Consider the following 24797-nt stretch of genomic DNA (forward strand, 5'->3'; position numbering starts at 1 on the left):
TTAATAATCTCCAGAAATTCATCATTCTTCAAGATATAATCAACCCTGAAACTCTCATCTCCTCAGATCATCTCCCTACCTGGCTGTAGGACTTCACCGTGCTCCATCATGCCCCTGCCAGCTTTCTCCTTCCCCCTCCCTTTTCTGTTTTTCATCTTCTTTCTATGTGTTGTCTCCCCCATTAGATTCTGAGCTCCTTGAGGGCAGAGACTGTCTTATGCCTTTCTTTGTATCCCCAGCGCTTAGCACAATGCCTGGAACATAGAAGATGTTTGTTTATTGACTCTGACTCTGAGTCAGAGCTTGGTACAATACTTTAGTATTAATACACACTTTAGTAGGTATTTAGTCAATATTTGTCAAATTGAATTGAACCGAAGAATTGAACCTAAGGATATTTTCCTGTGGATTTCTAAGCAAGGAAGAGCAATAGAAAGTTCATTTCGTTTTTAGAGATTTAGAGATTTTCTATCACTGATGCCATTTGAAGAAAAGGTATTCTTTAGGGATTGAGTCAAGTTAACAAGAATTTATTAATAAGCAGCTCCTATGTGCCAGGCACTGTGCTAAGGGATGGGGAATACAAGAAAGTCTTGAGTCTTGTATTTGAAAGTCAAATTTTCTATTCAGCCTTTTTCTATTTCTATTTCTATTTAGTCTTTTTATCAAGAATGCTTGAAAGTCTTCTATTTCATTGAATGTCCATCCAACAGTTAAAAAATAATAATAAAGTAATGGCAAAGAACTAGAACAAGAGTTGGTGCCCACTCACTATGGAATGACTAAACAATTTGTGACTGAATCTGAATATGATGAAATATTGTACATACAAAATGATGAATGTGAAGAACTCAGAAAAACTTGAGAAGGCTTGTGTGAACTGATACAGAATGAAATAAACTGAACCAGGGAAACAATTTCCTGGAACACAATAATGTAAATGTAAGCAACATTGAAAGAATTGGATCCATGCAATGTCCAATCTTGATTTCAGAGTACTAATGGTAAATCACACTTCCTGCCTCTCTTCTGAGGGCGGGTAGATGATAGGTATGGAATAGGTCATGAGATATGGACAATATGTCAAGATGTTTTGTTTGACTATATTTGTTACAAGGGAGGGTTCTATTAGAAGGGGTATCATCGGCAAGTGAGTGATGTATTTAAAAAGAACATTAGTAAATTATTTTAAAGGAAAATTATGTATTATACAAACATAATGTATGTATAAGATACGCGTATACATTTGTGTATAAGACATATACATTCATGTGTAACGTACAATGTATCTTATACAAGGAGCTAAGTATTTTGTTTTCTTCTTATTCACCTCCTAAAGAAAGATCTTACACTGGCTCCAAACTCAATCTCAGGCTACCCAAGTGCTATTATTGGTCTCACATCTAGTTCTGGCCCCTATTTCATTAGCAGAAGGGTGCTTGGAGCAGGTGTTCCTGTCCTGTCCCCTCTCATCTCAATCTCAGCCATGACAGAAGTAGGTGCATGACGATGCTTCCAAGTTCTTGGAAGTCCTGGTTAGCAAAACAGTTTTGCCAAGGCTTGTCTATCATAGCTCAGAAGCTTTAGTGAAGATGGAAATGAGCCCTGAGAGAAGGAGAGGAGAAAGGCAAGGATGGAAGGAAAAAGGTTGGGTCCTGAAGCCTACCTGTGAATTTTCTAGTATCCATTCATTAGGAATATTCTTTTCCATCCCAGTAGAGAATAGCTTTAGGCTTCTGTAGGGTGGAAAGAAAATTGTTAAGAAGGACAATGATTAAAAGAAAAAATCACAAGGTTGATAGAGGGCTTGTTAGCTAAATCCTGGATACTAGAATTAGGCATGTGCCTTCTCTGATCCTCCCCTCCAAAGACATAAACACCCTTGAAGCCTGAGAGAGAGAGAAGTTTAGGACAAAGTAAATTCCTGCTTCACACAGTAGGACTTCACAGCCACAGACAAAGTAGTATAGACTAAAAATCTAAATGGGTTGCCCCCCCAAAAAAGTTTAGTTAAGTTCATGGATGACAGTCCCATGATGTTTAATTACAGGAAGTGAGGGATAATAATGACAGGGGACTTTATAGGATGTAGTGCTTTATGGTTTTATAAAGCACATTATATCTGTCCTCATTTGATCCTCAAAACAGTTCTGTGAGATAAATAGTTTTGAGTATTCTCATGCCCATTTTATAGATGGGGAAACTGAGGTTCAAAAGGTTGGATAAAGCCACACAGCTAATAAGGATTGAGTTCAGGTCTCTCGGTTCCGAATCAGGTGTTCTTCCCACTATCATAGCTGCCTACATGCTAGGAGCGAGAGGCTGCTTGATGAAGACCTAAATTCTAGTCTAGGTTCTGCCACTAACTGTGTGACCTTAGGCAAGTTCTTTCCTCACTGGAGGCCTCGGTTTTCTCATCTGTAAAATGGGTGTTTTTTGACTAGTTGATTTCTTACAATCTAGAAATCTGTGAGAGGGAATTTGCTGCAACCTGTGAGATTGAATTTACTGAGAGGAAGTGTATCTCTAAAAAGTCCTGGCCTTGGAGTTGAAGTCTGAGTTGTAACCCCAGTTTTGACACTTTTCTCCTGGACTTTGGGCATGTCACTTCCGATTCTCTGGGATTTGGTTTTCCCAGCTGTAAAATGGAGATAATCATCACACTTGCACAACCTTTATCATAGACGTGGTTTTGAGAAAAGTGCTTCGCAGACTTGAAAGTCCAGTTGAAATGTGAGCTCTTATTTTGGAGGACAGTCGTAGTCTAGGTCTCTGTGCCTGTGACAAGAGGTAGGTAAGGTTCATGGGGTCCTCTTCGCATGCACCTGCTTAGAGCTGTAGGATAATCTGACATACACAGCATACATATGGAATATTCCCTCCTCCTCTGCTGTTGCCAGTAGCTGTACACACTGTGCTGCGCCTTTTCCCCAATCTTTAGGGTCTTCCACCGCCACAGTCATCTCACCTGCACAAAACCCCGCCCCTGACGGCCCCGCCCCTTGGAGGCAGCTCCTCATTTCTAAGCCCGCCCCACTAGGGCCCCAGAAGCTGCTGCAGGGAGACTTGGGCTGGGCAGGGCTAGGGGAGGGGTGGGGGAAGAAAGGGCGGGGCGGCCAGAGAAGGAAAACTGAGCTCACAGCTAGGGCTGCGAGAGCCGGGGGTAGAGCTCAGGCGCCGGTTCTTCCTTGCATAGCGCCTCCTCAGCCTCAGCCCCAGCCTGCCGCCCGCCTGGCCGGCCCATTTTCCACTGCCCAGGGACAGCGGCACTGCGCTCGGGACCCAGCGCCCTAGAGGGCTGCATGGAGCTGTCACCATTTGGGGGCTGAGTGCTTCTTCGCCAGACTGGGCTGGACGCGCGAGACGGAGGGAGGGAGAGAGGCAGAGAAGGAGGAGAGCTGTACGGGACAGAGAGCGGCACGGACGGGACAGCCAGCTGCCCGAGGCCACCGAGGACCTCGCTGCCCTCCCGCTGCCCACTCCGGCTGTTCCCTCTCTCCTTCTCCTCCTCTTCTTCCCCTCCTTTCTCGTCCCGTCCCTTCTCCCCCGCTCCCTCCTCTCACTATCTCCACGGTTCCTGCCGGAGCCTGGTGCTCCCGGGGGAGGCAGCGGGGGCAGCTCAAAGTGGCGCGGAGCTATGCCCGCAGCCACGGCGGCGTCGGGCCTCGATGTGTCCCGAACAGCGGTGCTGGCGGACGACAGCGAGGATCCGGTCCTTAAGAACCGCACAGGTGAGAAGGACTTGGGGGTGGGGTGGGGGGGTCAGGCGGGGCAAGGCTGGAGCCTGGCTGAGACTGACTGCCCCCAAGCTGTTTTAAGGGAAATGGACTTGTTGAAAGAGTGAAGGAGGGAGGAGAAAATGCCTCGGCTCTGGAGCCCCAGCAGCTGCAGGAGCCCCAGCAGCTGCAGGAGCCCGGGGCTTCGTCTGCTCCCCTCGAGGACGGGGACGCCACGGGAGTACTGTGCCCTGGAGGTGTCAGCTGGCCCAAGGGAGCTGCAGGCGGGGCGGCGCCGAGAGGGGAAGGAAACACCTGGATTTGGCTAATACGGCCTTTCAGGGAGACTTCATGACTCCCCGGAAAGGAAAGCTCCCTCCTCGCAGCGTAACGTTTCATACCGTAGCCCGGAGAATAACGAGGGAAGTGATGTCAAACGTGGTAGTAAAATAATCATCCCTTCAGGTCAGATAATTTGTAGGGCTTTCAGCACAGCCTTGCAGAAAAGTGCTGGGGTAAGTGACAAGATGACTGGAGTCATCTTTGAAGCAGTGCTGGGGCCGAGACACACGGTTTTTATAGGACTACCTGAGAACCACTTTAACCCTCTGTACTCCGCCTTTAACCCGACGTTTGGGTTTGCTGAACTTTGTTTTTCAAACGAAGGCCCCCATATCAGCACTCCCAGCTCACAGATCTGTGGGCGGCAGTAGGCGCGGATGTGTTTGCTTCTGTAACTCTTCCTTTCAGCTGCGGGGAAATGCTGAGGCAGTTTTGAAATAGGAACTTAACCCCCATCCCCTGTGAAAGCGGGCAAGCGCTAACCCAAGTGTTAGAGATAGAACGCTAACGTGAGCATACATTTAGACATAAATGACAGTCACCAGAAATGGTCTTTAGGTTTACTTCCAGGATGGTAGCAAGTTTTGTTTTTAAACAAGGTTTGGTGGCAGACCCTTTAAAATAATTAGAGATGTGATTTACCTTGGAAAAGAGTCAAGGCAGCCTTCTAAATGACCATTTTTGAGAGCTGTGACTGGATCCCTACACTCCCTTACAAAGATAAAAGGCAAGTTGATTGGAGTGATGAATTCAGAATCAAAGGCTTAGGGCACCTTAGAATGCATCCAGTCCACTTTACAGATGAAGAAACTGAGGCCCAGAAAAGTGAAGGTGACTTGTCTAAGGTGGCATAGATAGTAAGGGGTAGAGATTCTGATCCTATTCTCTGACTCCATATCCAGCACTCTTTTCACTGCGCCAGACTTGGAACCTTTGGGGGAGGGAGGGGTCTGAAATGGATTTCTCTAGTGTAGGAGACTCTTTAAAAAGTGATGATTTCAAAAAATTATGGCAATCTGCCTCCCAGTCTTAAAATTCCATGCCTCAGCTTCCATCTCTTAGCACAGTAACAGTGACAGCTGCAGAAGATATTTGGGTCTTTGCTCAGGAAACAGTGACATTCAGAAATCAGTCACTCATGTTGTCCTGTCTGTTTTCATTGGCATTAGTGGCAGGTTTCTGAGAAACAAATGCCTCTTTTCAGAAATTTGATTTGAGGACACTTAAATGCACGAAGTCAAGTTACATTGTTACAATTAAATTATTTCTGCTCCCTCAATGGGATTTGCTAGAGGACAGTGACTTTAAAAGCCACAAAACAGGATGCATTCCTGCAGTCAACTTTCCCAAGTAATCCATGCAAGCAGGAATTCTTCCTCCCACAAAACTTAGAATGACTGGAAAGGACTGAAGATGATTTTTAGTTCTAGGAACATGAATTAAATGCACGTATTTGTGCACGTAAATGTGAAAAGCACGTATTGAAAATGTTCAGGGAAAGAGCTCTTCGTAGAAATGGCATATTCACTCCCAGCTTTCTGCTAGGAAGAGAAATGATACTCTCCTGACAAGTATACCACTTGTCTCAAAGAATATGAAGCCAGGACATTGTTCCTGCCATTAAAAGGGACAGGATAGTAGGTATGTGAGCACTTCAAAAAGAAGATTCAAACAAGAGATGGAAACATTTGGAGATTTTTATTGTTTCATGTCTCCTGTGCTCTTTTGAGAGAATTTTCTCATTCTACAGGTATGACAATTATATGGATGTAGTGGATACAGTGGTGGGCAGGGAGCCAGCAAGGTTCAGATCTACCTCTGAGGCTTAGTAGCTGTGTGGCCATGCACATATTAACTTACTGCTTTGCACCACTGTTTCCTTTTCTGTAAAATGGGCATAAAATAACTACAGTACCTCTATCACGAGGTTGTTGTGAGGTTCAAATGAGATACAAAACATGAGAGTGCTTTGTGCTAAATCCACCAATTGACAAGCATTTATTAAACACCTATCATGTGCCAGACCTCATAGAAGGTCAGGAAATACAAACACAACACAAAAATCCATGCCTTCAAGGAGCTTTCATTCTATCTGGGAGACAACTTGTAGTTATATGTGTGTGTGCATACATGTTCTAATTAGCAATTATATAAGTGTTAGCAATTATTCATTGTGTTCACTTTCCTTCAAATTCCTTTTGCTCCTAGTCTGTATCATACAGTCCAACATTTATTACAGATTCTTTTATATGTAATAAACACATTAATGGGGTCAAACATTAGTGTTTTCTTCAAAAAATAGGCCATCAGCTCTACTACTTTCAGGTTAAAGACTGTTCCCCCTAGCACCTATCCTAGCCAGGGCTGAACACACTATAAGGCCTCACTAAAGGCTTGTTAATTATGATTATTTTTTAATAACATGACCATTTAAAAATGAGAGAGAGAGAGACTGGTTAGAAGCTAGTGCTTGACCAGACCTGGTGGATCCTTTTGCACTGAATGGGATCACAGAATTTAGCACTGGATAGAGCCTTTCAAGACCATCTAATCCAGCTCTCTCATGTTATGGAGAAGTGGTCTTTACACTGACCTAAACAAATATTAAAAAGCTCTGCACTTTGTAGATGTCTAGAAATTGACCCTACTTCTGATTACTTCCAGTAGGAATGCAGAGTCAACTAATTGGGAGTCTTCTTGGTTAAAAGCTTATAATAATATCAAAGCATAGAATAAAATATAACCATCCCTGTTCAGGATCATGATATTAAAAGCTGGAAGAGAACTCAGAGACCATCTGTTCCAACCTCCTCATTTTACAGATGAGGAAACTGAGCCCCACAGAGGGGAAGTGACTTGTAACAGGTCACACAAATTGTTAAGTAAGGGACCTGGAAGGAAAGCCGAGTTCCTCTGAAACCAAATCCAATTTGCTCTCACTAGATTCCATTGTTTGCCCTATGTTCAGTGTAGTAGTGAGTGAAATTGTATGAACCCCTTTAATACCTGTACAAAGAAATGTATTTCGGCTCATATCATCCTATCCAATGGTTATCAGAGATATATAGCTTCTATAGAAGCTAGAAGCTTTTCTCATTTTTTCCTTCCCTTATCAGTCCAGTTTTTATTTACTGCCTCATGTACTGAGACCTTTATCTTGATTGGCAATGTCTGTTCCATATAAGCTGAGGTTATCTACGGAGCAGTATGGGCACTGATAGAGAGCTCCCTGTGGTCACTGACCATCTTTTCTCTATCACTCATGAGTATTCTTTTAAGTTACTAAACCAATTTAACATCTGTCCCCTCATCTCTTTGGAATAATGATCAACCAGTACCAGGAAAGTCAAGAGACTAATGTCCTAAGCAATTCATGCTTCCAGATTGTGTTTGTTTCTTACCTACTCCTGCTGATTGCACTGCTCTGGCCAGTTTAGGATGTGTAATTGCAAACGTGTTTTGTTTTGTTTTGTTTTTCATCAGTACTCCTTTAAAGGCTTCATGCTTTGGGAAAAATATACGGCATGTGTGTCATACCAACATGACACTCCTGGTGCATTAGTGCTATTTTTCTATTGGTGGGGATGGATTGCATTAGCCTATCCTCACTCAGTTTCTTATCCCTCTTCTGAGGTGAAGCATGGTGTGGTGGAAAGAATGTTAGACTTAGGGCCTGGAACACTTAGGCTTAAATCTTGTACCTAACACTTATTGTTAGTGACCTTAGGCAAGTCACTTAACCTCCCCAAGCCTCAGTTTCCTCATCTGTAAAATGGGTGTAATAATACTTCCAGTAATTATTTGCACAGTTGTATTGTGGAGATCAAAGGAATTAATACGTGTGTATATAAATGTACATGTATGTATAATATGTACATATTTCATATATATGTATAATAAAAATGTAAGCCATTATTGTACAAAATGCTTTTTAAGCCTTGTAGTGGTACAGAAATGTCAGCTATTATCATTTTTCTTATTACTTTTTTGATAGAGTTCAGATAGAAATGCTATTGGAGCAAGTCTTTGTCCAGCCATTTTTCTTTTATATTTAATGTTCTGAAGACTGTTGCATAGATGGATAAATAACTACTCCTTTAATTGAATAAAATATCTCAATATAAGCTCATTTTTCATAGGCTCACTGAAAGCATCTTGAAGACAATTCCAATAGGAGACAGGAGAATGGGGGTTATTTGTCCCTCATCCTCTTCCTTTATGACTGATTTCTTCTGCTATGTCCCCTATATTTTGAAAGGTTTTTGGTATCACGTAACTTGGAGAGGCTGAGTATTTGGTACAGTGGCATCTGCATCTATTATTTAAAATGTTGATCTCAATTTTTTATGGAGCAATGTTATGTTTGGGCAATTGTGGGCAACCATCTGTGATGATGTTCCAGGTCCCATACTGTTTATTTGTTGAGCTTTCAAGGATGTTTTGAGGTCTGTGTTTCTTTGTTGTCTGGAAGTATAGGACATATATCTAGCTTCTGATGTATAATCCTAACCACCAGCCACCTCTTGTTCTAGGTATTTGGCAGATAATGAAATTTTTTAAGCTAACATCAATGCATCACATGGTTTTTACAATTTCTCATATTGTTTCATTCTTCTCAGATTTTTAGATGGGGTTTTTAGATAGAAATGGTCTTGGGATGAATTGTTATCCTGCTATTCCTTTATATTTTCTATTCTGAGGACTGTTGAGCAGATGGATGAAATGACTGCTTTTTATCACTGAATAGAAGTATTAGGAGAGAAGGGCACCTGTAGGTTCGCTGCAAGTATCTTTAAGACAACCTCAGGAGCAGATGGGAAAATAGAGATGATATGAACTTCATCCTATTAGATAGTTATTTAATAAGTATATATGGGGGCAACTAGGTGGCATAGTGGTTAGAGTGCTAGGCACTGACACTCTAAGTCAGGAGTACTTGAGTTCAGATCTGATCTCAGACACTATCTGTTTGACCCTGGGCAAGTCACTTAATCCTGTTTGCCTCAGTTTCCTCATCTGTAAAATGACCTGGAGAAGGAAATGGCAAACCTTTACCAAGAAAACCCCAAATGGGGTCATGGACCAATCGACTAAACAACAACCAAAAGAGGCCAGGCACTGTGCCAAACACTGGGAATACAAACACAAGGGAAAAGACAGTTACTACCCTCAAGGAGTTCACATTCTGATGAGAGAAGATGAACATAAAAGGGGGCTGAAAGGGGAGGAGTGGGGCTGAAAATCAGGGGAACTATAAAAAAGTCCAGATAGTCAGGAACAGATCCAGGAGGGGAGTGAGAGTGACAGCTCTGAAGCACATCCTCAAATGAAGTTTTGGGCAGGAATTCACCAATGGAGGGGGTTGGGGAAGGGACATAGGGGCGGAGGAATCTCCAGGGTGAGAAGCCTGCTGGGATAAAGGTGGGAGAGTAGAGTCCAGGAGCAGAGCCTGGAGAAGAGTTTCCATGTGATTTTGATTTGTCCATTAGTTCTCTCCATTCTGAAAGCTTTTCATTCAGCTTAATTTGGAGATTATGACTATATGCTATGATGACATATGTGAAAAACCATTATTCTTACATTTATATCGATCAGTTTTGTACCCTGATGATTGTGGGCAATGTTTTGGACTGTGATAATGGTCTAGTTCCAGTACAGCTTATTAAGTTCTCAAGGATATGTAGGGGTCTGTATTTTGTCACATAAGAATTTGTCATCTGTCCATTGATGTGGGATAACAAGCTTTGTGTGTATGATTCTTGGCTGCTTGATTGTGTCGTTGCAGGTGTTGGTTGATGTGAACTTTCCGCAACCTGCGGTGATGGGTCACACCGTTTCTGCTGGTTCCTGGCATACTCTTTACTGATCATTAAATCCAGACTCCTTAAAGATAAACTTGTTGTTATTTCTGTAGAAAATGACAGTCTTTTATTCCTATTATAAATGCCTCTCTTTCAGTAAACAAATCCACCATATGAGCCAGCCATTTGTTTGAGGTTTATCAACATTTTCTTGGTATTGGTTGAGTTCCTGTGGATTGTTGCCCTCCATGGACAACATGGAGCAGGCCTATTGATTTCACTCTTGGGGCTTTAGCCGTTTCATAGGTTTCATCTGGAGGTAAAACATTTTGTTAAATTTGACAAATCTCATGGTCTGTACTGGTTGGTAGCCTTTACGATTATTGTTATCATTACTGTGATGTCTGGTCCAGAAAATTTTTCTGTAAGTTTTAAACCTGTTTTTCTTCGCCTTCAGGTGTCTATTTTCTAAGGATGAAGCTAGCTAAGTGCAGGTATTTTTTTGTGGGGGACCACAGGTATTCATGAAACGGTCTACTGAAGTTTTAAAGAGGTATGAGGCACATTTATGGATGGAGCATAAAGTCACTGATCCTTGAAGTATTGGAGAATGTGCAAAGCACGTTGTTCTACCACCTTGGGAGAGAGTCAAAGATAATTAAAGTTTGGTCACTGACCTCATGGAACTTACAAATCTAGCAGGAAGGTTAGGAAAAATATTCAAAAATGTAATCCTATGCAAGAAATGTACGCTAAGTATAGTGCAAAATAGAACATAAAAAGAACCCTTGAGAAATAAAGATGCAATACGGTATTGTAGATAGAGTGATGGGGTTGGCATCGAGAGGACCTAGCTTCAAACCCTACTTCTGAAACATTATCTCTATGACCCCCGGGCAAGTCACTTAACTTCTACATGGAGTCTGTTGTTGTTCAGTAGTCTCAGTCATGTCTGACTCTCCGTGACCCCATCTGGGGTTTTCTTGGCAAAGATACTGGAATGGTTTGCCATTTCCTTTTCCAGCTCATTTTACAGATAAGGAAACTGAGGCAGACAAGGTTAAGTGACCTGCCCAGGATTACACAGCTAGTAAGTGTCTGAGGTCAGATTTGAACTCACAAAAAGATAGCCTTGCTGACTCCAGGCCTGGCACTCTATATTAACTGTCTCTTAAAAATGACTTGGAATGCAGGACCCAGAATTATAAGCTTAGGATGTATGGCTCATCTTCCTTCCCAGAAGTCCTGTTGTTGTGTCATTTCAGTTGTGTCCAGCTGTTCATGACCCCATTAGGGATTTTCTTGGCAAAGATGCTAGAGTGGTTTGCTATTTCCTTCTCCAGGTCATTTTACAGATGAGGAAACTGAGACAAACAGGGTTAAGTGACTTGCCCAGGGTCACACAGCCAGTGTCTGAGGCTGGATTTGAACCTGGGAAGATGAGTATTCCTGATTCCAAGCCCAGCACTCTATCCACTTCACCATTTAGCTACTTATCTACTAAGTTTTAGATAGATTGCTCTCTGAGGAGGTAAAGGAATGTTACAGTCAGGGTGCAGTGTGAGGAAAAGCACAGAGTTGAGAAAGCAATGGATTTGTAAAAACAGATGTTAAATAGTTTAGTTAGGCATGGAGAGGAATAATAGAAGGTTGAAACCGTAGATGACACTAGATAAAGAATGTTCTTGAATATAAATCTTCTATTCACTTTCTCTTCTCTCTCTCAGCTGAGAACCTTGCCTCTCTACTGAGAAAATTGAGACCATATGATATGAGCTGCCTCTTCTCCCTATCTCTTTATCTCTAAACCTCTTGACATCATTCTCCAGGTGGCCCTTCTCCTCACCAAGGCCCATCTCTCTACCTGTGAACTTGAAACCTAGCCACTCCCATCTTTTCCAGTAGATCAAAGCTCTAGCCATTCTCTGATTCTGTCTCTGTCTCAGTCTCAGTCTCTCTCTGTCTCTTTCTCACTAGTTTCTTCCATGAAGTGCATAAATGGCCTCCAATTCCCACTTAACCATACCATTGCCTCATTGTATTGTTTTACGTCCCTTGTGTTCGCAAGCTCTTAGAAAAAGCCACCTATACCAATTGCTTCCTCTTCCTGACCTCCCAATCTCAACCCTTTGCAATCTGACTTCTGACCTCATCACTCAACTGAAACTGCTCTCTCCAAAATTGCCACCAATCTCTTAGTTGCCAAATCAGATTTTTTTTCTCAGTTCTTTTTTTTTTTTTAAATCATATCTGTGCATTTGACACTGTTGACTCCCCTTTCTTCCTGGGTACTCTCCTCTCTGGATTTTTGTGACGCTACTCTTTCCTGTTTCTTCTGCTCGTCCATCTGCTCCTTCTCCAGCTCCTTTCCTGGTTCATCATGTAACTCTACCCCCCAACTGTGAGCATACCTCTAGGTTCTGTCCTAGGCCCTTTTTTTCTCTCCCTCTAATCATACTCTCTTGGTAATCTTTTTGGTTCCTGTGGGTCTAAGTTCTCCATGCAGATGACTCACAGGTCCACATATCTAGCCCAGTCTCTCTTGACCTTCAGTCCAACGTGACCAATTGCACATTTGATATTTCAAACTGAATGTCCCAGAGACATCTCAGATTCAATATGTCCAAAACTGGGCTCATTATCTTTCCCCTCAAATCCTCATCTCTTCTAAAATTTACTTTCTGTCAATGACACCAGTTGCCAAATATTTTTATTTCTGTCTCTGCTGTATCTTTCTCATCCAAACCTTTCTCTTCACTCACACAGCTACAAGAACCTTAATTCAGACCCTCCTCACTTTTTACCTGAATCACTGCAACTTCTATTTCTATTTCATTTGGTTTTTCTATTTGTTTCCCTGGCTTAAGTGTCTCCACACTCCAGGCTGTTATGTGCACAGAAGTGATTTTCTGTAAATGCAGATCTGACCATGTCACTTCTCCCATCTCATCAACTTTGCTTCTAGGAAAAAATACCAATTCCTCTCTTTAGTTTCCACCCACAACCTGCCCATGTCTTATCTTTCTGGCCTCAGTGGACATTGCTCTTTCTTCCTCAGGCACTGAGCTCAGAAATCCAGCTAAACAGGCCTTCACTTTCTTTCTTCCATAAGACATACCACTCCCCCGTCACCTGAGGCTATGCCTTTGTGACTACCAGATCTCATGTCTGGAATGCATTCCTTTTTCACTTCTGCCACATGAAATCTTTTTCTTCTTGTAAGTTTCAGTTTAAGTACCTCTTTCTACAGGAAGTCTTTCCTAATTTCTTCTCCTCTCTAGCACCCCTGCCCCATATGCTAGTGCCCTTCTCCCAAATGATCTTATAATTATTCATTCTGCGTATATTTATGTATGTACTTGTATCCATATAATATACTCCATTAAAGTGTAAACTTCTTAATTGTGGGGGTTTTGGGTTTTGTTTTTGTTTTTTGGTGAGGCGGTCAGAGTGAAGTGACTTGCCCAGGGTCACACAGCTTGTAAGTGTCAAGTGTCTGAGATTGGATTTGAACTCAGGTCCTCCTGACTCCAAGGCTGGAGCTCTATCCTCTGCAACACCTAGCTGCCCCCACGTGTAAGCTTTTTCTTACCTATTTGTGTCTCCAGCACCTAGCATGTTGTCTGGCACATAAGCTTTTAAATAAATGTGTGGATTGATTAACTAAAGGATAAAGAGTTTGCTTTTATCAGGTGGGCAATTGGGAACTTTTAAAGTCATATACAAATGTTGGTGGTCAAAGGAACACATTTATGGGACTGAGAATTGTTACTAGAGTACAGTGTGTGGTCATGCGATACAGTTTGTCTTTACCGCTGAACACTGTAGCTGCTTGTCAGATTGTAGGTGGCGCAGTGGATAAGTCTATCACTTGGAATCATGAAAACCTCAGTTTGAATCCAGTCTTAGCTACTTAGTTGTGGGCAAATCACTTAATCTCTCTGTGCCTCAGTTTCCTCATCTGTAAAAGGGGGCGATAATAGCACCTGCCTCACAGGGTTGTTGTAAGGATCAAATAAGTTCACATGTAAAGCACTTTGCAAAACCTAAAGTGTTATATAAGTATTAGTTATTATTGTTGTTATTTTTAACACTATTATAAAAATAAAACTAAGTATATCTTAACAAATGGGAAGTTACTGGTTACTGATATGGAAGCCCTATTAGATTAATGTGTGTGTGTGTGTGTGTGTGTGTGTGTGTGTGTGTGTGTGTGTGTGTGTGTGTGTAGTTAATCCATTGACTAGTTAGCAAAAGTTAGAATTAGATCAAAGTTCAAAGTCAGCATCAAATTTGAGGAAAGGCTAAAGATGAGAAGTCACTGAGAACAATTACAAAGGCTTCAACCCAACCTATTCAAATGCGTTATTGATGACAGATAAAATGGAAATAAGCAGCAATATTGATCTTGATCATTATTCTTTCCTTTAAAAGTTGAAATGATATGGAGTAGTCATCAGAAGTAGAAGAACAAGGGAACCCAGAAACCATTTGTCCTCTTTACCAAGTAAAAATAAATGGCAACTGCAGGTAACACTGGCTTAGACTATGAATTCTATGATGAGGAGAATAGTAAAAGGTTGTGAAGACAGTGTCTCCTCTTGTGATGGGATGGAATTGGACCTGGGATGTCATTGTTGCAGAGGACTCCTGCAGATCAGCACCTGCTCCCCAACTTGGTCTTTTAGAGTTGCCTGAGAGACTCGGTGGTTAAGTGACTTGCCCATAGGACTTCTTGACCTTAAGGTTGGGGACTTGTCCACTCTGCCAAGGTGTTTCTTATCTCAAAAGACTGTAAAAAGAAATGAAGGGCAAAGCAAGTCTATAGAAAGTGTGGTGTAAGACTCATCTGAGTGAGATGTTTCTACTAGCTTTCATTAATATATGGATTAACAGGAAGACAAGAAATAAACTAATGGAGCAAATTTGTTAACATTTTTAGAGTAATCTCTTTTATTTTGGGGATGAAAGCCCTTATTCCTTATCTGGAATACTGTGTTCCACTCTGGTAAACTGGAGAGTGTCCAGAGGAGTGAAACCAAGATAAGGAAGGATCTCTTTCATGTTTTATAAGGTTTTGTTGAAGGAACTGGAAATTTTTAACCTGGAGGAGAGTAGACTTCAGGGAAGGGGAAGGGGAGGGAGGGTTGTCAGCTGTGTTCAAGTATTTGAAGAGCTTTTATGTGGAAGAGGGACTATACTTCTTAGCCCCAAAGAGTAGAGTTGGGAGTAGTGAGTGGACACTACAAAGAGGAAAATTTAGATTTAATATTAGGAAAAGCTTTCAATTCACAATTAAAGCTTTATGAATGTGGGATGGGCTGCTTTAGCACAGTTATGGGGTCTCCCTTACTTGAGGTTTTGAACCAAAGATTTGATGGCCACTCATTATTGACAGAACAACAATCACACTTGAAACTTACTGCTTCATCCCCTGTTGTCCCATACAGGGAAGTGGAAATGTTACTTTAAGATAAAGTTGGAAAACACAACTAGACTGGAACAGAAACACAATGAAGAGATCCATATGGGAAATGACACAATCTTGAAAACATGGAAGCATTATTTTTACAAGTTATTTCAATGAGGAGAAGATACCAAAAAAGTGGAAAAAATAATGGAAGGATATTATTAAACCACTAAAAAGGTTATCGAGAATATCAGGGTTTTTTTTCATCTTTCTGAAATCTTTACAGGAGTGATCTACATGCATATCAAGGGTATCCTTGATGAAAATGTGAAAATGGAATAGGCAGGTTTTCTACAACAGACCACACATCTTTACAGTTACACAAATGATCAAAAAATACATGAAATACAAGCTCTTGTGGTGTTTATTGTTTTTCAATTATTAAAAAAAGCATTTTTACTTGGTTAAAGGAGTCTTCAAGGCTCTCCCCTAAAAAGGGGTCTTATGCACACATTAAGATGATGTAAGATTCCTTTACAGTTGCAAGCACGGAAAAAAATCTTCAGTGACTCTCTGATTATTGTTTAGGTAGGCACAAAAAGGAAATGAATGCTCACCAAAGATGTTTACCAGCAGCATGGAGGATATCTTGTGCAAGGGTCAATGGTAGTGAAATTCCCTGTAGCTGGTCCTTAAAATGTTCATGTTTGCAGATGATACTACGCTGATTGTATCATGTCCCAGAACATTAAATGTGCCCCTCATTGAGATCATTACTCAAGAGATAAGCACAACAGGTCATACAGGGAAAACTAAGTGGATGAAAAATGACAGTTGTCAGCTATCCAGATAATGACACTGGCTGGATCACTGGTTCATTGAGTTGGTCCATCATCGATTATACCTAGAATAGGCACTGAAGATGGACAATGCTTAGGAAGATAATGAGGAAAATATGGTATAATGGAAGCCAAGGAAGACATAACATTATGCAGGAATTGGTCAACAATTGCAAATGCTTCAGAGATATTAAAGATGATGGTGACTGGACTTGGATTTATTGAGAGATCACTGGTGACTTTTTGAGAACAATTTCCATAGTTGCTAATATGACAACTGATTACAAATGATTGAGTATGGAGTGAATGGTGATACCCTGGAGGCACAGGGTTATAAACAGTTTTATCAGGTTTGACAATGAAGAATATAGGGATAGATTGGATGGTAGTTGAATGAGATAGAAGCATGAAAAAGCTTTTTTTTTCCTAAGATAGAGACCCAGGTATATTTGTAGGCAAAGGGGAAGGAGCCACTGGAGAAGGAGAGCTTGAAAATTCATGAAAAAGCAAGTGACTATTAGTGTAAGTTATTGGAAGAGTTGGGAAGGAATGAGATCACACACCCATATGAAAGGGTTAGTTTTAGCAAAAGAGAATAAGGTCACCTTTTCTTATGAGGCAGGAGAGAGGAAGAGAATGAGTAAAGACACCAGGAAGTTTTGAGGTATCAAAGCAGGAAATCAAGGTAGCTTAGGACAACTGACACATCTTTTCAGTAAAGTAGGAAGTACTATCATCTGCCATAAGTAGGGGTGGATAGTGGGGTACTTAAGGCCTTGAGGAGAGATGAAAAGGTTTGGAATCATTTGTAAGGAATGAGAGAGAGAATTAATAAAAATATAATCAAAGTATTTCCAGGTACCAGTGAGGACCCACTGAGGGGAGCATAATATAAATTTATAGTGATTATAATCTGCTCAATTTTGAGATTCTCCTACAGTGTTCAATGACTGGAGATGGGCTTCCAGATCTAAGGAGCCGCCTGGACTTTGTGAATTCTGCCCACTTTCAAGATCATAGGATTTAGAGCAGGAGGGGAGCTTAGAGATCATCTAGTGTAAACCCCTTATTTTGTAGTTGAGAAAACTGGAGCTCAGAGAACTGAAGCAACAAGGAGCTAGTGGCAAAGAGTATAGAGCACTGGGTCAGGAGTCAGGAAGGCTTGAGTTCAAATCCAATCTCAGACTCTTACTAGCTGTGTGACTCTTTCCTGGCTATGTGAGAGAGCCAATCGGTTTCCAATGGGAGATAAGTATATATTCTGCTCAGGAGAATCCTCCAAGAAGATAGATCACTATCATTTTTTAAAAGTTTAAATGTTGTTCTTTTAGAAAATCTCTGTTATATCTCACTGACTTACTTCCCATCCAGTAGAGCTGTCCCCTGTGGTAAATTTTTGTTGCTGTTGTTTACTCATCTTCAATCATGTCTGACTCTTTGTGTTACCCCTTTTAGGGTTTTCTTGGCAAAGTTACTGAAGTAGTTTGTCATTTCCTTCTCCAGCTCATTTTACAGATGAGGAAACTGAGGCAAACAAAGTTAAGTGACTTGCCCAGGGTCACACACCCAGTGAGTGTCTGAGACTGGATCTGAACTCAGATCTTCCTGACTCTAGGGCCAGCATTCTATCCACTGTGCCATCTAACTGCCCTTGCAGCAAATAAGCCAAGCAACACAAATCAATACATTGGCTGTGTTTCTAGTCTACCACTTCCATTCAGAGACTTGACCTGCCTTTACCTCTTTTCCTCAGTCTCTTCACTATCAGTCTTCTGAATTAATGATTAGTTGCTACCTTGATCAGAGTTCTCAATCAATCAATAAACATTTATTAAGCCTCTACTATGTACCAGACACTATGCTAAGAGCTGGAGATACAAAAAAAGGAAAAAGACAGTCCCTGCCCTCAAGGGGCTTACGATGTAATGGGGGAAGTCACTCAGTATTATTTTCCTTTGAGTTATTGTGGTCATGTACATTGTTCTCCTTGTTCTGCTCATTTTGCTCTGTTTGAGTTCATACAAGTCTTCCCAAGTTCCTTTGAATTCTTCTTATTCATCATTTCTAATGCTATGTAATATTATATTACATTCATATACCACAATCCGTTCAGCTATTCCTTTGTTTATGAACACTCACTTTCCTTCCAGTTCTTTGCACCAACCCCCTCCCTCCAAAAGCTACTATAAATACTTTAGCACATATGGGCCATTTCCTTCTTTATTTGCCCTCTTTTGGGTCTGAATGCCTTTGGCCCAATTCCAGGAATCTGTGGCCCTTGCTGTTGACTGTGTCAAACTTGACTGTACAACTAGAGGCAGCCAGGTGGTGTAGCAAATAGCATGTTGGGCTTGGAATCAGGAAAACCTGAATTTGAGACATGCCCCAGACACTTACTAGCTGTGCAACCCTGGACAAATCACTTAATCTCTGTCTGCTTCAGTTTCCTTAACTAAAATGGAGATAACAACAGCACCCACCTCCCGGGGTTGTTGTGAAGATCACATGACATCATATTTGTGAAGTGCATAGCACAGTGTGTGGCACATTAGTGTTATATAAATGCTTATTCCCTGCCCTTCCTCCTTTCCTATTACTCCTTTCCATATTCTTGGAGCCAATCTGGGCTTCTCCTTCCCTCCCATTCTTGTTTTCCCTTCTCTCATCCCTTTGTCTTTGCTTGTTGTCCCTCATTCCTAGAATGAACCCACCCGCACCTACAAGCCCCGCCTATTTTAAGATTATTCCCTTCCTTCATTCAAGGCTTACCTTAGTTGTATGGGGTGTTCAAGGAGAACTAGAACCCTCTGGCTGGCGTGAAGGCTTGTAAGCCCTTTTCAGGGCTATTTATCCACCCTTGGTGTCCGCCTGGCACTCAACTCAACTGTGACTTCAAGAAGCTGTGGCACGCCTGTTTATCTTGTGCCATGGACCTCTTTGTCTGGTGAGTGAAACCTATGGACCTATCCTCAGAATCATGTTCTTAAATATAGAAAATAAAATGCACAGGATTATAAAGGAAACCAATTCTATTGAAATTCAGTTATCAAAATAATAGTTAAAAAAACAAGTTTGTGGACCCCAAGTTAAGAACCCCTGAACTACTCTATATCTTAGGATGATTTACTAAGTAACTAAATTTACCTCTCAAGATAACATACTCAGGAAGATTTAATAGTACAACCGTATGTATGCCCTTTGATTCGGTATAAACACCAATTGTAGAGTGCTTAGTTAATATTATGAAACAATAACCCAAAGGGCAATGGAAAAACACATGGTGGGAGTAAGGCAACTGGGTGTTGCCAAACATCACTTCCATTTGAAAAGTGGCATATTTAACCTGGGGATCAGAAGACTCAAGAGTCATGAGCACTGGCTTCAGATATTTGAAGGTCCATCATATAGAAACTATGTGACTCCAAGGGACAAGGCTGGGAGGCAGAGGGGCAGATCTGGGCTCCTTTGAAGGGGTAGAGGAGAGGGTTGCTGGAACTATGACTTCATTGATACACGGAGTCCTTTGTGAGGAAACTCCTTTTACCAATAAAGACTTGCGCATGCTCCGATACTTAGAATCTAAGAGAATTGCCTTGGACACTAACCAATAAAGTGACCTGCCAAGGACCACAGGCCAATGTGTCTTAGAGGCAGAACTGGAACCCAAGTCCTCCAGACTCTAAGGCTGCCTCTGTCCACTAGACAACACTGCCTCCTCAATGTAAGGAAGACTTTTCCCAAAACCAGTGCTGTCTGATAATAGAAAACATTGCCTCATGCAGTAGTGAGCTCCCTGTCACTGGAAGTCTTCAGGTGGAGGCTGGTTGAGTAGGGATGGTATAGGGATGCTTTTATGGAGTACGATTTGGCTAGATTCCAACTGTGCTCCCTTTGATGAGATAACCTTTAAAGTCCCTTCCAGTTCTGAGATTTTATCATCTTAAACGTCTTCTAGACTCTCCATTCTAGCTTCTGACCTCATCATCCAACTGAAAGTGCCATCCCCAAATAACTAATGATCTTTTAATCGCCAAGTGTAATGGTGTTTCCTTAATCCTTGAACTCTTGGTGACATTTGAAGCGATCATTCTCCCTCTCCTGGATACTCTCCCCTCTCTAGGTTGTCTTTGCACTGCTCTCTCCTGGTTCTCCCCCATTTGTCTGTGATGTCATCAGTTCCCTTGGAAAACGAAGGACAAGCAGCATCACCTTAGGTACCACCTCCTTAAAGTCTCCCCAGGTCATCTGCCACCTTTAGCAGAATGCAATTGCTTAGTCCCCAGAAATCGCAAAACGCTTGACCTGGACCTACCTCCGTTTTGCTTTTAAACAATCACATTTTCCTTTCTATCACAGACATTTGTATACATACCTTTTCTACCTGACATGGTGAGAGGCTTAGGAGTGAGGGAGCTGTCCTTATGCCTAGCACCAGCACTATGCCCTGCACAAAATACCTTGGATGCTTGAGCTCCTTGATATGGGTCCTTCCTTCCCATGGGCCAAATGTAGCTCCCTCATGCTTTCTCATCCCAATGCAATTCTTGTCCGTGTCTCCCATGTATAGTTTACCCAATGCCCTGGAAGTCGTCTTCTGGCTCTTTCTGCTATGATCCCAATTTAACCCTTGAGTTCTCTGTCTGATACCTCTTTCTTTGATCCATAACCAGCCGACATCTTCTTCCAATCCCTGATAATAACTGTTATGCCACTTTTTAAGTAGAAGTGGTGTTTGGTAACACCCAGAAGCATCCTTCCTTCCACCATGTGTTTTTCCATTGCCCTTTGGGTTATTGTTTCATAATACCAACTAAGCATTCTATACTTGGCATTTGTACTGAATCAAAGGGAATACATATCTTTGTACCATTAAATCTTCCCAAGTATATTATCTTGAGAGGTAAATTTAGCTGCATTCGTAAATCATCCTAAGAAAGAGTAGTTCAGGGGTTCTTAACCTGGGCCCATGAACTATTTTATGCTATTTTGATAACTGAATTTCAATAGAACTGATTTCTTCTATAATCCTATGTATTTTATTTTATACATTTAAAAATATTATTCTGAGGATGAGTCCATGGGCTTCATTCAACAGCCACACAGGTCCATGGCACAAGAAAAATGGTGTCATGGACAGAGCATTGGGTTTGGAGTCATGAAACCTAGTTTCAAGTTCTGCCTTACACCCTTGCTAGTTGGGTGGTCATGAGCAAGTCATTTATGCTTTATGAGTCTCTGTTTGGGGATAATAAAACTTAAAACATCCACTTCACAAGGTTTTTGTGAGGAATAAGTTCTGCAAAACTTATGGCCCTATAGAAATGTGAGTTGTTATCCTAATGGCAATAGTCCCTCAGAACCATTTATCTATTCAAGGACTTATGACTAAATCATTACATCCCCAATAAGGAAGAGATATGGCTAAATCAGAAAATAATAACTAATACCTTTACAATTCTATATCGAGTTAAGATTTACAAAGCACTTTATTTACAGTCTTCTGGGGTAACTGGCATAAGTTTCTTTTTCCCCATTTTATAGATATGGAAACTGAGTCTCAGAGAGATTAGGTGGTTTGTCCCCAGGGTCAGACAAATTCCATAAAGGTGGAAATTGAACCCAGATCTCCTGAGTTAAATTCTAATACTTTTCCATTTTCTAGACATGTCCTAGTTCAACCTCTATCAAAATCCATCCTGTTGGTGGGGAGCTCTGAAGGAGGGGAGCAAACCCTGGCTCCACTCTGAGCACCCAGCATGACCAGATGGTTTCACCAACTGGTCCTGTAGAGGAGTCCCCTTTAGCAAGCAGGCAGCATTTGCTTCTGTTACCTCTCAGGCAGGTTGTGGTTTGGATTGTAATACCCAAAAGGTCTTTTTCTTCCTTGAGCATCTCTTCCTGCCTGTGCTCGCCCTGGTGGAAACTAGAAAACTCTGTTGGAGACATATGAGTCAAGGTTGAGCCTACAAACCCTCCCTGTGCTGCAGCAGACAAACTGAAATTAGGTCTGGCCTTTTTTTTAATCTTTCTGTCTGTTTCATAATAACTTTTGAAGTTGCTTGATTATAGACCAAACTCTGTGTTGCCACAAAGGGTATCCAGATATACCTTCAACTTATATGGTCAGGTCACCATCTGAAAAGAAAAAAAAAGTCTGATGAGTTTTCCGATGGGCAGAGGCTGAGGGATTATACTGAATGAAAGTGACCCTTTCCAGGGAGAAGGGTCTGTGGTTTGGCACATTTTCCTAGCTGTCTGTTGCAGCCCAGTTAAAAAGGTCTGATTCTCTCTAGCTGCAGTCTCGGTTTCCCAGAAGTGACGGTAGGCCCCAGGTGTGGGTTTGGTGGGCGGGGCTGGGGGAAAACTGGGGACCTGTTTAAAGAAACTTCTCCCACTGCTTGTTTACTCTGGCTGCAAGGTCAATTCTCCCTAACCCCCTCTGACTCCCCATTGTGAATATCTTTTAACTTTTCTAAATGTTTAATTATTTACCCAAATATTTGCTACAGGTCAAGGTCCTTTACTTTCTTCATCTGTCCAGTAAGGAAAATGATCTAAAGTATTGCTATGGTTCAGTTAAAAGAAATGAAAAAAAAAAAAGAAGAAGAAAATCTCTTTAGGTGGCACAGTGGATACAGTGCAGGGCCTGGAGACAGGAAAACCTGAGTTCAAATCCAGTCTTAGATACTTAATAGCTGTGTGACCCTGGGTAAATCACTTAACCCTGTTTGCCTCAGTTTCCTTATCTATAAAATGAGCTGGAGAAGGAAATGGCAAACCACTCTAGTATCTTTGCCAAGAAAACCCCAAATGGGGTCATGAAGAGTCAGACACAACTAAAATGACTGGAGTAATAACAACAACCACAGCCACAACAACAGACATGCTTAGGTGTGTCCCCTTCTATCCTGCCTCTCCTTTCTTTACCCCCAGCCATGCTGCCTACCTCCAATTCTCCACTCTCTGATTCCTTCCCTTCACCATCTAACGCCTTAAAGGAGCTGCCTGTGATGACCATCTCAATTTCTTCAACTACTTTTAGTCTGGTTCCTACTGTTTGAGAGGCTAGATATCACAGACATGGGTGGAAATCACAGCTCAGCTACTGACCACCTGTGTGAGCCTGGACTAATTATTTCCCCTTATAGCAGGGACTCTTAATCTGGGGTTTATGAACCTGTTTTAAAAATATTTTCATAACCATTTCAATCTAATTGATTTCCTTTGTAATCCTCAATATTTTGTTTTATACATTTAAAAACATTATTCTAGAAGGTGGCCATAATCATCACCCAAACCAAAAAGGGATTCATGAAACAAAAAAGGTTAAGAACCCCTCAACTTATTGGACGATGGATTTGGAGCTGGGAGGAATCCTATATGCAGGCCAACCAATCCAATCTCCTCCTTTTATAGGTGAAAAAACTGAGGCCCAAAGAGGTTTAATTGAATGGCTAGGTTCAAAGTAACAAGTAGAATTTGAACCCTCTGACTAAATCCAAGGCTCTTTCCATCATACCACGCTGCCTCCTTCTGGGCCTCAGTTTCCTCATTTATAAAATTAGTTCATTTGGCTTGATAATCTCTAAGGTTCATTGCAAATTTATAGTCTGAGTTCCTTCTCATGAGCTACTGAAGTTACTGCCTCAAAGGTCACCACATCCAATGGTCTTTTCTGAGGCCTTGTCTTCTTTGGCCTTTTTGTAGCATTTGAAATCGTTGACTGAGCTTCTTCTTTCTTGAAACTCTTTACTCCCTGTCTTTCTTGTTGTTGAACTAGCTTGGTTTTCCTACCTGCCCGTCCACTTGCTACTGGCATCTCTCCCACTTGCTAAATAAATGTAGGCATCTCCTAAGGTTCCTTCCTGGCCTGTGTCTCTCATTCTACATTCCCTTCCTACGAAAGGTAGTGTGGTCCAGGAGAGAGAACTCAGAAATTGGACTTAGAAGATTAGAGTTTGGACCCAGAGATGCCCTGTTTACTAGCTGAATGACACTTGGCAAATTACCACTCCGGTTCCATTTCATCATCTCTAAGACGAGTTTAATAATTCTTACACTATTTGTTTCATACAATTGTATGAAAAACTACAGAATTTTAGACTATTTAAAATAACTAGACAGTATAATGTTGGAATATTGCTGTGGTATAGGAAACGATGAGTTTGTGGACTTAGAAAAATATGGAAAGACAGATCTATGAAGGAAGATGTTATCCACCTTCAGAGAAACAGGACAAACAAGTATGCTACAGTCTTACATAGGTGCATATGAATTTATATATCTATATGTGAGTATGATTGTAGATATCTAAATGTATGGATGTGGATATAAGTGTATATATATGTGTGTGTGTTTATGGGTATGTATGTGTATATATATGTATGTATGTGTATATATGTACATATATATAGGTATAGATAAATATATTCACACTTAATTGTAGCCTTCTGGGGTGGGGAAAGGGGGAAAAACCAAGAACAAAGTAAAAAGTGCACAACAGAGAACAAAAGAAAACTTACAAGGAAGCAAAGAAAAGATGGACAGCTCAGAACACAGTGTGAAGTATTTATTATACAGGCTTTTTTGAAATGGAAATCTGCTGCTGTATATTTTGAATCCTCTCTTACATTCTGCTGTGCATGTGGCAAAACTTTTTTCTTTTCATATTTTGTATTTGTTTTAGTAT

General features: G+C 41.3%; 1 protein-coding gene across 1 annotated transcript in view; it reads left to right on the plus strand.

Moving 5' to 3' along the window:
• Nucleotides 1-3234: 3234 nt before the first annotated feature.
• Nucleotides 3235-24797, plus strand: part of SUSD3 (sushi domain containing 3) — a 71341-nt gene continuing 49778 nt past the window's right edge. Inside the window, exon 1 of the mRNA XM_027860624.1 lies at nt 3235-3731. Within this exon, the coding sequence (XP_027716425.1) occupies nt 3638-3731 (94 nt within the window). The 5' untranslated portion in view covers nt 3235-3637. The remainder of the gene's footprint in view (nt 3732-24797) is intronic.

Source organism: Vombatus ursinus, unplaced genomic scaffold (assembly GCF_900497805.2).
Source record: "Vombatus ursinus unplaced genomic scaffold, bare-nosed wombat genome assembly UNPS02014225.1, whole genome shotgun sequence".
NCBI classification, from domain to species: Eukaryota; Metazoa; Chordata; class Mammalia; order Diprotodontia; family Vombatidae; genus Vombatus; species Vombatus ursinus.